Source organism: Lemur catta, chromosome 10 (genome assembly GCF_020740605.2).
Source record: "Lemur catta isolate mLemCat1 chromosome 10, mLemCat1.pri, whole genome shotgun sequence".
Classification (NCBI taxonomy): domain Eukaryota; kingdom Metazoa; phylum Chordata; class Mammalia; order Primates; family Lemuridae; genus Lemur; species Lemur catta.
In genome coordinates, this window is record NC_059137.1 from 2222898 (window position 1) to 2239332 (window position 16435).

The 16435-nt window shown below is 57.4% G+C and overlaps 1 protein-coding gene across 9 annotated transcripts in view; it reads left to right on the top strand.

Annotated features, from left to right (window-relative positions):
* STKLD1 (serine/threonine kinase like domain containing 1) overlaps nucleotides 1-16435 on the top strand; it is a 19800-nt gene continuing 3365 nt past the window's right edge. For 2 of the 9 annotated variants that reach the window (XM_045563805.1, XM_045563812.1), the window contains exons 1-13: nucleotides 1-89; nucleotides 2391-2477; nucleotides 5329-5373; nucleotides 6607-6681; nucleotides 7987-8088; nucleotides 8757-8827; nucleotides 9957-10072; nucleotides 10515-10633; nucleotides 11549-11712; nucleotides 13065-13195; nucleotides 13824-13907; nucleotides 15105-15221; nucleotides 15759-15899. In XM_045563805.1, the coding sequence (XP_045419761.1) occupies nucleotides 75-89; nucleotides 2391-2477; nucleotides 5329-5373; nucleotides 6607-6681; nucleotides 7987-8088; nucleotides 8757-8827; nucleotides 9957-10072; nucleotides 10515-10633; nucleotides 11549-11712; nucleotides 13065-13195; nucleotides 13824-13907; nucleotides 15105-15221; nucleotides 15759-15899 (1267 nt within the window). In that variant the 5' untranslated portion in view covers nucleotides 1-74. The other 7 variants (XM_045563803.1, XM_045563807.1, XM_045563804.1 and 4 more) reach the window with 6 other exon arrangements.

A 16435-nucleotide genomic window follows, 5' to 3' on the forward strand; every position in this document is an offset into this window, starting at 1 on the left:
GCCGTACTGGGCATGCTCGGGCGAGGGTCTGACGGCGCAGGCGCCTGCGGGGTGCGGAGTCCGCGCCGGCGATCATGGAAAAGTACGAGGTGCGAGTTGTCTCCTCGAGGAGGGCCAACGCCCACGGCCGGGGGCGGCGACGGGTCCGGGCCAGCGACGGCCTCCAGCTCACAGGCCGACCCGGGTGCCCTTCGCCTCCTTGGCCTCAGTTTCTCCTGTTTAGAATGAGTGAAGACTCGCCAGGCCTGGCCAAGGGCGGGTGCCCGTGGGACAGGACACCCTGAGACGCCCAAGGGCTCGTCCGCGCCCCAGTCTAAAGACACCCTCAGCCTGGGTGTCTGGAATCGCTTGAGACCTGGAAAATTCACGGGACACACGAGGAAAGCGGCACGATAGAAATGGGTGTTTCGTTAAATGCTTCTGTACATGATATGTCAACTTTCGTAAATGTCAGATTCAGTATTTGTAAAAATTTCATTAATTTGGAAACAACTTGTAGGTTAGTTTTCCCCGCTTTGGGAGAATTCTGTGGGGGGGGGGGGAGGAAGTTGGCCCTCGTGGCCAGAGGATTTTTAAAGTACAGTTACTTTTACAGGAAAAAACAAAAGACTTGATCTGAGATATAGGTGCTCTTTACTGTTTAATTTATTGCCTCAGAGGGCCTAGGCCTGAGCATTCTTTAGAGACAGAGTCTTACTCTGTCGCCTGGGTAGAGTGAGGTATTGTCAGCCTAGCTCACTGCAACCTCCAACTCCTGGGCTCAAGCAATCCTCCTGCCTCAGCCTTCTGAGTAGCTGGGACTACAGGTGCACCACAATGCCTGGCTATTTTTTCTATTTTTTTGTAGAGATGGATGGGGTCTTGCTCTTGCTCAGGCTGGTCTCGAACTCTTGACCTCAAGTGATCCTCCCACCAGGGCCTCCCAGAGTGCTGGGATTATAGGCGTGGGCCTCCGTATGCATACTCATCCGCCAGCCTGAGCATTCTTAAATCAGCCCTGCCCTCTGGCCCCCGGGGCTGGGGCTGCTCTGGACATTGCCCCCATCATTCCATGAGCAGGACTCAGGCTGCCCAGAAGGGCCGATTACAGAATCTTCAGGCCTTTGTGGATTCCAAGAGACCCTAGGCTGAGGGTTCCATCCCCACGGCCCCCACCTCTGCATTCTGCCCCTTCCCCATCCTCTGATGAATGTCAGCATCTTGCAGTCCCTGGCCCACCCCCACCTGTCACCCTGGCCTCTCTGCACAGAGTTCGGGCATGGTGGCCATCCCTCTGCAGGTTTGGCTCAAATCACAGGCTCTGGAGTCATACCCCAGAGTTATCCAATCCAGGTGGTCCTGCGTCTTAGTGACCTAGGCTCAGGCAAAGACCTAGCTCCTAGTGCTTGCCTCAGTTTCCTTCAGTGTAAACTTTGAGATGGCAGTGGTGCTGAATGCACAGTACCAGGCACACTGATGGCTGTGACCATGACTGCACCAGTTACAGGACTAGTTACTTTCTTGTTTGAAGCCCAGTGTGGAGGTGGATGCTGGAGGTTGAGCTCACAGGGCCCTGGAGAGAAGGCATTGTAGAACAGGACTGAAACAACATTTTAGTTAATTCTGTGATGGCTTGCTTAATTTATAGCTAATAGCCAAAGTCCGCTTTTGTATACAAGGCCTGCTTGCTTAATTTATAGCTAATAGCCAAAGTCCGCTTTTGTATACAAGGCTTGCTTGCTTAATTTATAGCTAATAGCCAAAGTCCGCTTTTGTATACAAGGCTTGCTTGCTTAATTTATAGCTAATAGCCAAAGTCCGCTTTTGTATACAAGGCCTGCTTGCCTAACTTATAGCTAACAGCCAAAGTCCGCTTTTGTATACAAGGCTTGCTTGCTTGAACGCTTGGTTGCGATAGAGAGCTAAAAAAAAAAAAAAAAAAAAAATATAAAAGACCTGTACTCCCGCTGCGCGGGGTCCCTGCCCATAGAAAGAGACCACTGCGTTGGTGCTCGGGGCTTGGACCCTAGTTCGAACTAGTCAATAAACTCCTTTGCCTTTTACAGCCTCAGTGACTCTGTCATTCTGTTCCCGGGGCCGAGGGAATCTGGCTCTAACAGCATGAGCCCCTGGCCCCAGGGAGGTGCTTGCTCGTGGGTGTCTGGCTGGTCCCCACTGCAGGTCAAGGGAGGGGCAAGCGGTTGTAGAAAGAACTCCAGAATGGGCCCCAAAGAGGTAGGATCAGGTTCTGCCACTGGGAGGCTTCTTGGCCTTGGGCCATCCCCTCTGGTGCAGAGCGGAGGGAGATGCTCGCTCTGCCAGCCCGAGGCGGGGGTCAGCAAGTTGGGTGCACTTTGGAAAGTGAAAAGCTGTGTGTGTTTGCTGAGAGCTTCTCTCTTTCTTGCTGATAGATTTTGTACCGGCTGAATCCTGGGGCGCTGGGGGAGAACCTGGTGGTGGAGGAAACAGAAACCGAAGCTAAGCTCGTGATAAAGCAGGTGAGAGGCCGAGCCCGCGGCAACCTGCGCACAGGTGCTGCGACTTTCCGACACAGGCTCGTCGTCCCCGTGCCAGAGCTTCCTGCGCACGCTGCGTTCTCCTCTCCGCTGGACTCACCGAGACAAGGCTGGTCTGGGTAGAAGTGAGACGCCCAGGCCTCCCACTGGCTTGTCCCTGTCACCCTGACAGGGCAGCTGATTTGCCTCAACACCGACACCACCACCTGCCACTTGCTCACCTCCTGCTGCACACCAGCCATCCACTCATTCACTCTTCCCTCAGCCCTGCAAAGTGGGAACAATGACCTTGTTTCACAGCTCCAGATAGCCAAGGTCACACAGTTTCCAAGAGGATTTGAATTCAGGCCACCTCACGGGGGGACATGGTGCTACTCAGTGCAGGGTCACCAGTTTTACCAAAAAGTAGGTGGCCCAGAGAGGGTAGGGACTGGCCCAAGGTCACACAGGGCTAATGTCACATACTGGGCCCTGGGCCCTTCCACCACACTCCTCACCAGGGCTAGCATGGCAGGTGGGGTGCAGGCGCGCAGGAGGACACTCCTTTGTATGTCCAAGAGAGGGTGGTCCCGATGCACAGGGTGATCTAGGGCCAGAGAGCTGCTGTAAGAGTCCCTGGCACAGCCTGCTGTCTGTGTAGCGGCAGGGACCCAGCAGGACCAGGGGCTGGCCGTGCAGGTAGAAGAGCCGCCCTTGCTGGCTGGCCGTGGGTCCGCTCTGTCTCACAGGCCAGTGGGGCAGGGTGGCCGACTGCCTTCCCGGCGATTAAGGAGCTTTGTAGAAACCAGCTATTTCTTTCTAAATAAAAACTGGGAGAGGGGAGCGCAGGTAGGAGTTTGTGTACGTGTCCAGTCTTTCTTCTAAGCATTTGTATGTTTTTGTTTTTGTAAGAACAGTATTGTTGGAATTTATGGCGTACTTTTTCTCACTTAATATATTGCGAACCTCGTCCCACGCCAGTCGGCAGCCGCCTCCTCTCCTGGTTTTGCAGCTGTGTGGCTCCGTCTCACGGGTGTGCTGCAAGTGCCCCAACCTGTCCCTCACGTGGGATGAGTGTTTAGCTTGCTCTCAATTTTTCACTACATGTAAACAACTCTGATAAATATCCTTATGGCTAATTTTTTTGACCATCTGTGAATTCCTAGGAGTGAGATTACTGGGTGAAACAATGTGACGTTTTTAAGGCTTTCAGACTGTTTTGGCCAGCTTCACCCCCTGGTAAGCCCCTGGGACAGGAGGAAAGGAAGACAGGAAGACTCACTTGGGGGGTCCGCCCTGGACTCCGCCAGGACAGAGCCACTGGCATCTGGGGTTTTTAATGGATCTGGGAACAATTCACTAACTTTATATTATGGTCTGTGGTCACTACAATTACAAAAGTACATCATTTGTAAGACTTGTGACCAAAATTTCTGGGTAAGGATCTGGTGTTAGATCCGGCAATAGTATATACCCAAGTCTTTGCTACTGAGTATGCTGCAGATTCAAAGCCCTGTGCCACCCGAGCCACCGCCCCTTCCCTTCCCACACATTCGCCCTCCACCCAGGGAGGGCACAGGGAAAGAGAGGGGGCTGCCACACGTGCAGCACAGGGAGATAGTCTTCCCAGTTTGGATAAGGAATGAAGTGGTGAGATTGATACTTTACCAACCAGAACAGAGCTGTTGGCTCTAGGACAAAAACATTATTTTCTTCCCTGCTTTCAAATGGTCTGAAAATGGAGCCTTTACTGATTTTTTGGAGTTTATATTATGCTATCCTAAACTTATCCTTGCAACCGGAGCAGAGATGTTCTCATTGCTCCAAGTATTTTTAGGCCTCTGCCTTAGGAACATCTTGAGGCCCCATCTTCTGCCATGTGGCAGGGCCATGAATGGTGGGAGCCTGGCACCCTGGTAAATAATGATGATGGTGGTGGTGGTGATGGTGGTGGTGGCGATGGTGATGATGATGGTGGTGATGATGGTGGTGATGGTGATGGTGGTGGTGGTGATGGTGATGATGGTGGTGATGGTGATGATGGTGATGGTGGTGATGGTGGTGATGGTGATGGTGATGGTGACGGTGGTGGTGATGGTGATGGTGATGGTGGTGGTGGTGATGGTGTTGATGATGGTGATGGTGGTGGTGGTGGTGGTGATGGTGGTGGTGATGATGATGGTGGTGATGGTGATGGTGACGGTGGTGGTGATAGTGATGGTGATGATGGTGGTGGTGGTGATGGTGTTGATGATGGTGATGGTGGTGGTGGTGATGGTGGTGGTGATGATGATGGTGGTGGTGATGGTGATGATGACGGTGGTGGTGATAGTGATAGTGATGGTGATGATGGTGGTGGTGATGATGGTGTTGATGATGATCATGATGGTGGTTATGGTGGTGATGGTGGTGGTGGTGTTGGTGGTGAAGATGATGATCATCATGGTGGTGATGATGATGACAGTGGTGGTGATGGTGATGGTGGTGGTGGTGGTGGTGGTGGTGATGATGGTGGTGGTGATAGTGATAGTGATGGTGATGATGGTGGTGGTGATGATGGTGTTGATGATGATCATGATGGTGGTTATGGTGGTGATGGTGGTGGTGGTGTTGGTGGTGAAGATGATGATCATCATGGTGGTGATGATGATGACAGTGGTGGTGGTGGTGATGGTGATGGTGGTGGTGGTGGTGGTGGTGATGATGATGACAGTGGTGGTGGTGGTGGTGGTGGTGAAGATGATGATCATCATGGTGGTGATGATGATGACAGTGGTGGTGATGGTGGTGATGATGATGACGGTGTGGGGGGTTCACTACACGTTTCCTAAGCTAGTGCTCTGTGTCTTTGCAGGTGGAATGCATTGATGAGCATCATGCCAATGAGGCCCTGGAGGAGGTAACTGGTGGTTTGCTCTCTAGAGCAGCACGGTGCAGCACACACAGCCTGTGTTCTGGACTCTCTTGTTGAGTGACTGGGTGAAGGGAAGTTTGGATGGAGGGATGGAGGGTTACAACCCGTTTTGTCCCACTTGTGAAGCCAGCAGCCCCAGGTCACTGAGGGAGTCCATGCCCAAAACACTTCTAAATACCACTGCTGACAGTGCAGGACACACGTTCCCAGAGAAGATGAAGTTTACGTGTTCGCCATGGCCTAGGCTAGTCTACCAGTGACCACCTTCTAAAAGATTGTTTTTTTCCCCAATTATAAAAGTATTGATTATGGTAGAAAATTTGGAAAATAGAGAATTGTTTAACAAAGAAAATGTAAATTACCCTTAACGTTGCCATTTGGAACTGACCGGTGGTGACACGCAGTTCACAGCAGCAGCAGGCACAGCTGCGTGGGCTTGATTTGCTGGACAGAGGCTCCAGGTGCTGCTTCTTTGCCTCTCGATTTCGCGAGGTCAGCGTCCCTCCTGTCTAGCGGTCAGCTGCGTGTCTTTCTGGGACGGCCAGCTCCTGAGCTTGGCCAGCAGACATTCTTTGGTCCACGCTGTCCTGGTGCAGTGCCAGGCCCAGGCTACTTTTGGAGACATGGAAAGAACGAGCGTGGGAGGCCCACTGAGTCCGTGCCGCTGTGGCCTTCCACGCCGCTGTGGCTTTCCACGCCGCCAATTCCCTTCCAGGTCCCGCTCGGCAGCCCACCCCCATGTCCACCCATCACATGGAGCTGGCCATCTGGCTCAGGAGCTCTCTGAGCCGTTCCTGCTGCCTGCTCGGGTTTATTTTCAACGCATTTTGAGCTGTGGGCAGGAGCACGGCCCTCTCGGCGGGCTCCTCTCCCTTCAGCAGCACGTCGAGCCAAGCCTGGCTGTGCTTTCTCTCCCGCATGCCTGGCACCTTACCCGCGTCAGCCCGCTGTGTCCTCAGGACATCCCTGTGAGGCGGATTCCACTGTCACCCCCATTTTCACATGAGAACACGAGTCTTAGAGAGGTTGTGGAGCCTGCCGCGGTCCTGCACAGCACAGCCATCTCCCTGCACCATCTGGCTCCCAACCGCCAGGCTGCACGGCCGCCCTGCGCCGGCTTCCTGCCCTGCTGGAGCTTTGTTGGGACGCGTGGCCGGGCAGCACTAGCTGAGAAATGGCGCTTCCCTGACCTCCGTGTCCTCTGCTCTCATCCCGCAGCTGATGCCACTGCTGAAGCTTCAGCACGCCCACATCTCTCTATATAAAGAGCTGTTCATCACGTGGAACGCGGAGGTGGGTCAGAGCCGGTGCTGCGGGCCAGCGCACCGCGCACGCCCTCACGGGGCAGGGCGGCGGCTCTAAGCGAGGCCAGCCCTGACTCAACACCGACTGGGGCTGGGCACCACACTGGGGGCTTTCTGTGCATCTCATGTGAGCCCCAACAACCTCATTACAGAAGGGGTTACTATCCCATTTTATGGAAGAAGCAGAGGCTAAGAGAAACAGGTCACCCCGCTAGCACGTGGCCACGCCCGAAGGCCAGGCCCCAGGCCTGAGTCCAGGGCTCTGTGCATCAGCTGCCACATCCTGCAGCCACAGGCTCTGTGCGTCTGCGCCTCTGACGGTGGAGCTTTGACTTTCACGGGAGGAGCTGGCAGTAGGAAGCGGGTCCCCGTTTTCCACAGCCACCTGACACCCTTTCCTCTTGCAGGCCTGCACGGTCTGTGGGCAGCCCACATCCATCACCATGTCTGGGGGCACTGCAGGGCAGGAAGTGCTGTCCTCGTCTTCCTGATGGGGACCGGGGCTCAGAGAGGTTAAGGAGCTCCCCAGGGCCACACAGCTAGTAGGCAGCGGAGTGGGGATTCAAACCCAGGTTTTGCAGCCCCCAGCCTTTGCTGTGTCCCGAAGGCTGTGTGAGTTCTCGTGTTTACAAGGAGCCACTCTGGACGGGCGTGAGGTGGAGGAAGGGAGGTTGAGCCAGACGGGTGCTGGAGGCGATGGCCGGCAGGCCTCAGGCTGCGTCAGCCTGTGAGCGCCCACCACGCTGGTGTGCCCGCCGGCCGGCAGCCCAGGGTCTGGGCAGGAGTGAAGGGTCCCCCACCACGTATCTTCCCTCCCCTCAGCTGGGCCCTGTGGAAAGCCGTGCAGAGGGGCCCTCATTTCACATACCCCAGATATTTTCTGAGCACCTCTAATGTTCTCAGGAGGGTGCAGAAAAGCCCAGAGGACGTCTCACCAGGGGAAGGAGCATGGAGCTGGGGCCCCTGACATGCATTATGGGGGTCCCAGTCAGGGCAGGCTCCTGGAGCGTGAGCAGTCACCCGAGGGAAGGGGCGCATGGTGGTTCCAGGCAGAGGGGTCCACTGATGCAGGCTCCAGGGGCACATGCAGCTTTCGGCAAAGTCCAAGCAGCTCAGTGTGGGCGGAGCTTGTGGGGGCTGGGAATGGGTGAGGAGGGCGCGTAAGCCCCTCTGGGGGCAGTGCCCCCACTGCGGGTGCCGGCCTGGTGCAGGGAGGCGCTAGACTGGCGACCCCACAGAAGCCCCGGGCCTGGGCCTGCGCCGGGCAGCTGGCTCAGGGGCTCCCTCCTGGCAGATCTCCTCTGTGTTCCTCTGCCTGGTGATGGAGTTCCACCAGGTCAGCTTCCAGGATGTCATTGAGAGTAAGAGGAAGGCGAAGGAAGTCATTGAGCCTGAGGTAAGCCAGCTTTTGGGACGCCAGGCTTAGGGACCACAGGACCCGTGACCCGCAGCCCCTGCAGCAGGGCGAGGGCAGGGTGGGGCGGGTGCCGCCTGGGTCTGGCGATGGTGCGCACTGTGACATGCACAGACCCTGAGTGCACAGCGGGACGTACGTGACACGTGCACACAGCCCAGCAGGTCACGGTAGGAGGCGCTCCCAGAACCCCGGGAGGCTCCCAGTCGGAGTCTGGCACAGAATACTTACAGAACGTTCTCTCTCAGGGTTCTTTTCATTTTCTTGACATAAAGGAGCAGGCCCCAAGCAAGCACCTAAGGCTTCAACACCCGTTACCCACAGGCACAGCTGCCAGCAGGTGCTAGGCAGCAAGGGTCACAACCCGCGAGCCTGGCCACTAGGGGGCCCCAGGGCTGGAGCCCCTCCGGCAGGGAGACGGGAGAGTGGGGTACGGAAGCGGGGGGCCCTGGCGGATGTGGTCCTACTGTCTAGAGAGCCGCATGCACTCTGGCCTGCCCGCCAGCCCCAAGCCCTTCGCCAGCGTCAGGCCTGGCTCAGGACACAGGGACAGAACATGCCACTGTCCTGCTGCCGCTTTGAGTGGTCTCTCGCCCTAAAGCAGCTGCAGTGAGCCCCGCCCATCCTGGCATCTGCTGCTTCTTCCCCAGTGGCTGCAGGACGTGCTGGGCCAGGTGCTGGACGCGCTAGAATACCTGCACCGGCTGGACATCGCCCACAGGTGACCGGGCCTCTGTCTCTAGAGACTGGGCTGCTGCCTCAGGAGGAAGGCACTGCATCCTTGCGGGGCCGGCACCGTGTGCGGCATCTGGGGAGAGCTGTGCCGGCCAGCCAAGCCTGGATGGGACGCGGCCTTCCCGAACCCTCCTTGGCTCAGAGAGAGGGGCACCTCCTCACAGTAGCCTCCAGTGACTCGCGCACGCACGGCCGCATGGTCTGTGCGCTGGCCGGGGTGGCTGCTCCACAGTGTGAGGGGACGAACGAGGGGACAGCCCTGCAAGGCAGAGAGGTGGGCTGTGGCCCGCCCCGTCCCGGCCTTTGGCACCAGCAGTATGGCTCAGGCTCCGGAATCCATGGTCTGAAGGGGCTGGGAGCTGGCTCCAATTATGAACACCAGTGTCTTGTTTCTTTTTTCTTTTCCAGACAGAGTCTCACTCTGTCGCCCTGGCTAGAGTGCAGTGGCACCATCACAGCTCACTGCACTTAGACTGTTGGGCACAAGTGATCCTCCTGCCTCAGCCTCCCGAGTAGCTGGGACTATAGGCACCCACCACCACGCCTGTCTTATTTTTCTATTTTTGTGTAGAGATGGGGTCTCAGTCTTGCTGAGGCTGCTCTTGAACTCCTGGCCTCAAGTAATCCTGCTGCCTCAGCTTCCAGAATGCTAGGATTATAGGCTTAAGCCACAGCACCCAGCCACCAATATCTTATTCAAAGATGAGAAACACCAGGAAGACCCCATGTGACCAAGGGAATGCTCACAATTCAGCGTTAATGTCACTGGACGTTACACAATGGCTGAAAACCAACCCTTAGACAAATGGGTAGCTCAGACCTGTAAGGAGGCGAACACGGTGTTAGCAGAGGGACCTCAGAGTGTCAGGTGCTTTCCCACATGTCATTGGGTTTTCCCCCCAGTGTAATAACCAAGTGTATTTTCTGATTATAGGAAACAATTATTGAAAAAGCAAGCAGAGAAGGGGCATGTTCTCGAGGAGGGAGGAGGGTGTGGCTGCCACTGCAGAAGCGGTTGGGGTGGGGGCGGGGATCTGGGCTCCCCGGCACATGCGGGCCCAGCCCACCCAGGTGGCCCTGTGGCACCCAGAGGAGAGCCCCCTTCTTGGTTTCAGGAACCTCAAACCGTCCAACATTGTCCTCATCAGCCGCAACCACTGCAGACTGCAGGACCTGAGCCCCAACTCGCTGATGACCCACGAAGCCAAGTGGAACATACGCGCGGAGGAAGGTGGCTGGGGTCCACTGGGGTTCAGGTTTAGGAACTAGGGCAGGGCAGCTGGAACTTTGCCTCAAAGTCCTGACCTTTAAAGGGGTCATGATGTTTAGAGAGGGTGAATTTTAACCTTGGCACATGCCCTTTTGAACTCCTGCAGCCACCAGGGGCACACAGACCCTTGGGCACACACAGGGCCAGCTTGGTGGGCCCTGCCAAGATGGACAGCCTCACTGGCTCAAGGTCAGGGCAGAGGTCCAGCTGAACGGGGTCCTCTTCCTGCCCTGTGGTTACTGTGTCTCCCCCTTTTCCAGGAAGGGTGACTGAAGGGCACGGGTTTCAAGCTGCTTGCAGGGGACACCTGAGGGGGCCCAGTGCTGGGGCCGGTGGCTCAGTCAAGCCCCTGCCCCCAGGGTGCCCCGGACTCAGTGGGCCCCCACCTTGCTCCTGCCAGCAGATCCCCTCCATAAATCCTGGATGGCCCCCGAAGCCCTCAACTTCTGCTTCAGCCAGAAATCCGACATCTGGTCGCTGGGCTGCATCATCCTTGACATGACCACCTGCTCCTTCGTGGATGTGAGGGGCCCCCCTGTCCCCTTACTCTCTGCCTCCACCCAGGCTCCCCCAGCCCCGGCACTCAGCACCACCAGCAGTAGCCGCGGCTGTGGGAGTGCGCGGACTGTCGTGTGCTGGCCTCACAGCAGCCTCCAGGCAGGAGGGGAAGGGAAGGCCTCCATGGCCACCTGGCTGCAGGGAGGCTGGGATCCTGCCCTCCGCACACAAAGAGAAAATGGGGAGAAGTCAGGGAGCCAGGCCCCTGTGCCTGCCATGCCCAACAGCAAGGAAGCCCTAGCTCCATGCCCAGGCACCAAGGTCCCCAGAGGGTACAGGCGTCTAGCTGGGCCCAACGTCCCCACCCTCCACTGCTGAGAAGCCCTTTGCAACACTCCCTCCAGGAGCCATCTAGGGAAGAAGGGCCTTCCTGCGGGCCGTGTGATGTCCTGGGAGTGCCTGACTGCAGCCCCTGCCCGACAGCATGTGACCTTGGGCATTCTTACCTTACCCTCCCACGGCTGGGTCCACATCAGGGACTTTCGTGGCAGGATTGCATAGGAGAGTTCTGAGACAGCCCACACTGGCTTCTCTGAAACTCTGTTTCTTGTTTTTTTTAAGAGACAAGGGTCTTGCTCTGTCACCCGGGCTGGAGTGCACTGGCAGGATCTTAGCTCACTGCAGCCTCCTACTCCTGGGCTCAAGCAACCCCTGCCTCAGCCTCCCAGAGTGCTGGGCCTGCAGGCGTGGGCTACAGCGCCCGGCATGTTTCTTCCCTGTGGCCTGGGGAGTCTCAGCATTCCTGAAGGTGGTGGCTGTGGCAGCTGGCGTCTGGTCCCCTCCCCACTCTGCCTCCTTCCCAGGACGTGCTCTGCTCGTGGCCAGGGCCCTCTCCTGTAGCTGAAGGAACGCACAAAGCAGTGTGCTCTCTCCTCGCAGGGCACACAGGCCATGCACCTGCGCAAGGCCCTCCGCCAGAGCCCGGGCAGCCTGAAGGGCGTCCTGCAGACAATGGAGGAGAAGCAGATTCCAGACGCCAAAACCTTCGTGTTTCTTTTGCCCCTGATGCTCCAGATCAGCCCCTCAGATCGAATCACCATCCGGTGAGCTCAGAGTCGGGGCTTATCTCACCCACCAACTCACCTTTCATCATCTTTCCACTTAAGTGCAAACACGGCACCCGGAACTCCATGACAGACACCCCGACGGTCCCGCACGACGGGGCTGCTCCCCGCGCGGGCCACCCCAGGCCCCGCCCCGTGCGTCACCCTGAGCGCACCTCTCCCAGCGCTGCAGCCGCGCTGACCCGCCATCAGGCGCGGAAGCACAGCCCTGAGGACCCACCACACTTTTAGGGGTCCAGGAAAAAGTTTTAATTCTAATTTAATTTTAAACTCAGAAGAAAAAATGAATACATAACAATGAATCCAGTCTGGGTTATATACATATTTTTTTTTTCGAGACAGTCTCGCTCTGTCGTACTGGCTAGAGTGTCGTGGCATCAGCCTAGCTCACAGCAACCTCAAACTCCTGGCTCAGGCCGGGCGCGGTGGCTCACGCCTGTAATCCCAGCACTCTGGGAGGCCAAGGTGGGTGGATCGTTTGAGCTCAGGAGTTCAAGACCAGCCTGAGCAAGAGCGAGACTCCGTCTCTACTAAAATAGAAAGAAATTATATGGACAACTAAAATATATATAGAAAAAATTAGCTGGGCATGGTGGCGCATGCCTGTACTCCCAGCTGCTCGGGAGGCTGAGGCAGGAGGATCACTTGAGCCCGGGAGTTTGAGGTTGCTGTGAGCTAGGCTGACGCCACAGCACTCACTCTAGCCTGGGCAACAAAGTGAGACTCTGTCTCAAAAACAAAAGCACAAACAAACAAACAAAAACCAAAAAACTCCTGACTCAAGTGACACTCCAGAGCCTCAGCCTCCGGAGTAGCTGAGACTACAGGCGCCACCATGCCCAGCTAATTTTTTCTATTTTTAGTAGAACTGGGGTCTCGCTCTTGCTCAGGCTGGTCTCGAACTCCTGAGCTCAAGTGACGCTCCCGCCTCAGCCTCCCCGAGTGCTGGGATCACAGGCTGGAGCTACTGTGCCCGGCCTGGGTTATATTTATCTTTATACCAACAGTCGCAAAGTCTGGATTTTCATGTTTTTATGGGGGAAAGGGCCCACAAAGGCAAGTGCCAGGGCTCAGGACTGCCCCCCTGCCCCCCGGCCCCAGGAGAGAGCCCTGTGCCTCTGTAGAGTAAGTCCCCAGAGTGGAACTGCTGGGCGCTTGCTAGACACACCTGGGACATTGTGGGAGACCCAGCCAAGTGATTTCAGAACAGGCAGGTCGGTGTCCAGCACCTGCACCAGCCGGCAGCCCTGGGCCTGAGGCAGAGGGGCGGCCACAGGGGACACGGCGGGAAGGGCTGCCTGTTCACCCGGCTCCCTCTGCTCCTCTGCCAGGGACGTGATCAACATCACCTTCGTGAGCAGCTCGTTCAAGTCCTCGTGCGTCGCTCTGACCCTGCACCGGCAGATAGTGCCTGAATTCATCACTGACATGCTATTAGGAGGCAATATCGCCAGCATCGTAGGTGACGTTAGGGACACAAACGGGGAGGGGCCATGGAGCTACCGTGACCTTGGCAGCCTGTTGTTTCGTTCTGGGGAATTAGTGCCTCCCCTATAACCCACTCACACTGGACTTGCTTCTCACGCATAGCCAGTGGGTGGGAAGCTTCCAGACTCTCCCCCCTCCATCCATCCTGAAGCACTGCTTTGCTTGAGGAACTTCCCTACTCAAGAACTCTCCATAGCTCCCAGTTACCTATAACACAAAGCTCATCTCCGTAGCCCAGCCCCCACCTATTTCCCCTCTGTTCCTGCTACGCACGTCCTCCATAGCTACCATGGCCTACTCAGTGCCCAGCCCCCAGAACCCCATGCCCTTTTGCTTGCACACGCTGGCACACAGTGTCTTGGGCACGCTCCCTGTGTGCGTCTGTGCCCAGAGTGAGCTGCAGTTCGCTCCAAGTTTCAAGGGTTCCCGGACAGAGACCTGGGTTCGATCATGGACAAGTCTCATGGCCCTAGTGGCCTCATCTGTAAAGTTGGGATAACAGCGCCTGCCCCGTCGCATGATCACATGGGTCCAGGGAGGTGACACATGTCCAGCAGCCAGGCCCTCAGAAAGACCCTCCTCTAGCTTTGCTGCCCCCGCAGAGGTCATGCAGAACTTGTCCAGCCGACCTGAAGTGCAGCTCCAGGCCATGAAGAGGCTCCTGACGATGCCTGAGGACGAGCTAGGTAGGAACCCACCGGTCCCCCAGCCTCCAGGCCCCGCTCTCACTCCAGCCGTCCTGGCTGGTGTTGTCACACACCTTGGAGGTGTGTTTCCATTCCCAGAAGGGCCCCATGTCTTTGCCGTGTGCTCGGGTGGTAGGCAGCCTAGAATTCCACCTGTGTCACCACTGTCACCGAGCAGAGAAGGGTGAGGCCATGGGGTGGCTTCCCTCACATGATCTCATGGACCCACAGGAAGCCATCCCCCCTATTCCACCATCCTGCTGATGGGATTTGAGTTGTAACTTTCCGCTGTCGTGGACAACGCTGTGTTGTGTGTGCATTTGTGCACTTGTTTCTGTAGGACAGAGTCCTACACGTGAGTACCTTGTTTTCAGAGACTGCAAACTGCTCTCCGTTACACAGCACCTGTCAAGGATGCATGACAACACCTCTTCCCCCAACACTGTCCACTGACTAGTAATAATCTTTTTAATGATTTTTAAAATGTTTTTTCCAAAACGTGCTTTCGTAAGATCTCTCCACTCAACCTGTCTCGCTGCCTGAGTATCACGATCCCACACCCACCCATCCCGCCGCCTGTCTGTCCACCGAACATGCACTGAAACCCACTGGGGCCTGTCCCAGCGTCAGGGGCATTTAGGGAGGCGACAAGAGCCTCACACAGGCCTCCTGCCTTTCCTCCACCCCCGAGCCCTGTGTAGCTGAGCAGTGGCCAGGATGGAGTCCATGGCAGGGAGATTCTGCCTTCCTGGGGACGCTAAGGGAGGCTGTTGGGCTGGCCCTTTGTCACTGTCACTGAGCCCCATGAAGGGGTTGCTGTCTGCACTCCTCCAACGACGAAACACTGGTGGGGGTGACGAGGCAGGGAGCACTGCCTCTCACCGTCCCCTGCATGCAGCACGGTCCCTGACAGAGCTGGATGGAACCCAGCCACACCTGTTGCTGGGCGGCACAGCCGAGGGCTCTGCAGTGGACAGGGTGGTCCCCACTACTGCTCCAGAGCAGGTGCTGGCGCCTCGCTGTCCTGTTCTGTCTGCCCAGTGAGGGCAGCAGCAGGAAGGCCCACCCCCAGATGCCTACGGTAGACCCCACAAGCGCCTCTCTCTGCCCCTCCATTCACCCACTGGGGGCTGTGATGCCCCCAGACTCCGACCCCCCGATCCCACACGTCCTGTCCATGCTGCTCTGCCCTGCCAGGTCTGCCGTGGCCCGCGGAACTGCTGGAGATGGTGACGGCCGTCATGCAGCAGCACGAGAGGATCGCCGACGTACAGCTGTGCGCCTGCTCCCTGCTGCTGCGCCTCCTGGGCCAAGGTGGGCACCGGGCCGGGTGGGGCCCTCCTGGTGCCCCTGCACCCCCACGCCAGTTACCCCACTGGTGTCTGGCCCTCTGACAGCCCGGGCCTTGCTCTGCCCACCCGACCCCATCCCAGGAGCCTGCAGACGCGGCACATGCAGGGCCTGCCCAGGCCCCCATCATTCCCACGTTTCCCAGCTACGAAACGAGGAGCTAGACACAATGGGGTCCTCCGGTGTGACCCTCAAGGAGGGTGGGTTGTGTCCCCAGGAGAGGGCTTGCGGGCCAGGTGGGAGCAGGGTCTTTGGGTTGTTTAAAAAAAAAGGTTGAGGTGTCTTTAAGCCAAAAGTATCGTTACCTTTCTAGTTTCACAGTGAAGGCTTGATTTTCACACCCCCAGACCTGGCCACAGCATTTGTGGGGACCTGCTCTGGGCCAGGAGAGACAGACCTCGGTGTCCTAAGGGCTGTCCCTGGCGGGGGGCGGGGACCTGTGTGCCTTGCCTGCCCACCCCAGCAGTGCAGGTTAAGGGCCGATTTCTCTGGCCCGAACAGCGCTGAAGCGCGACCCAGAAGCCGAGGCTCCCTGTGACATCTCGGTCCTCTCCACCCTGCTGAGCGTCCTGCGGAGCCACCCCGACGTGGAGCAGCTCATCATCCTGGTCTACAACCTGCTGTCCATCATCACGGGCCAGGGTCCGTCTGCTGGCCACTTCCGCCCCCCAGGCCCCAGAACTCGGGATGGGCTGGGGAGTGTGTGTGGGTACACGTTGGTTGGACAGGGTGGTGTCAGGCCTACCCGAGCCACCTCCAGTCGGTCTGCTCCAAAGGCAGGTGGCTTCCTTTTCCATCTTGGTGACAAGCTTCCGCTTCTAGTCACTGGTTCCCTCTACAGATGTGCACAGACGCCGACTGCGCCAGGCATGGCCACGGCTTCACAGTGACGTCTGTCGCACACACACTTTCTGCCCTTCCTGGGAGGCGGGGGGCCCATGCCCTGCGTGTCTCCATGCCCTAGAACATGCTGGGCTTTTGCCGCTAGCCAGACCACAGTAGGCCTGAGGACTGTGGGGACAAGAGGGTCATACTGAGGGCTCAGGGGACCAGGCCGTGGGTTCTATGCATCTTGACCCACTAGGCAGGTGGGCATTGTTCTCCCCACAGGAAGATGGGTCCCGTGGTGGGCAGGGCCCCCGTACTCTCTCTCTTCACCACACAGACTGGATAACTGA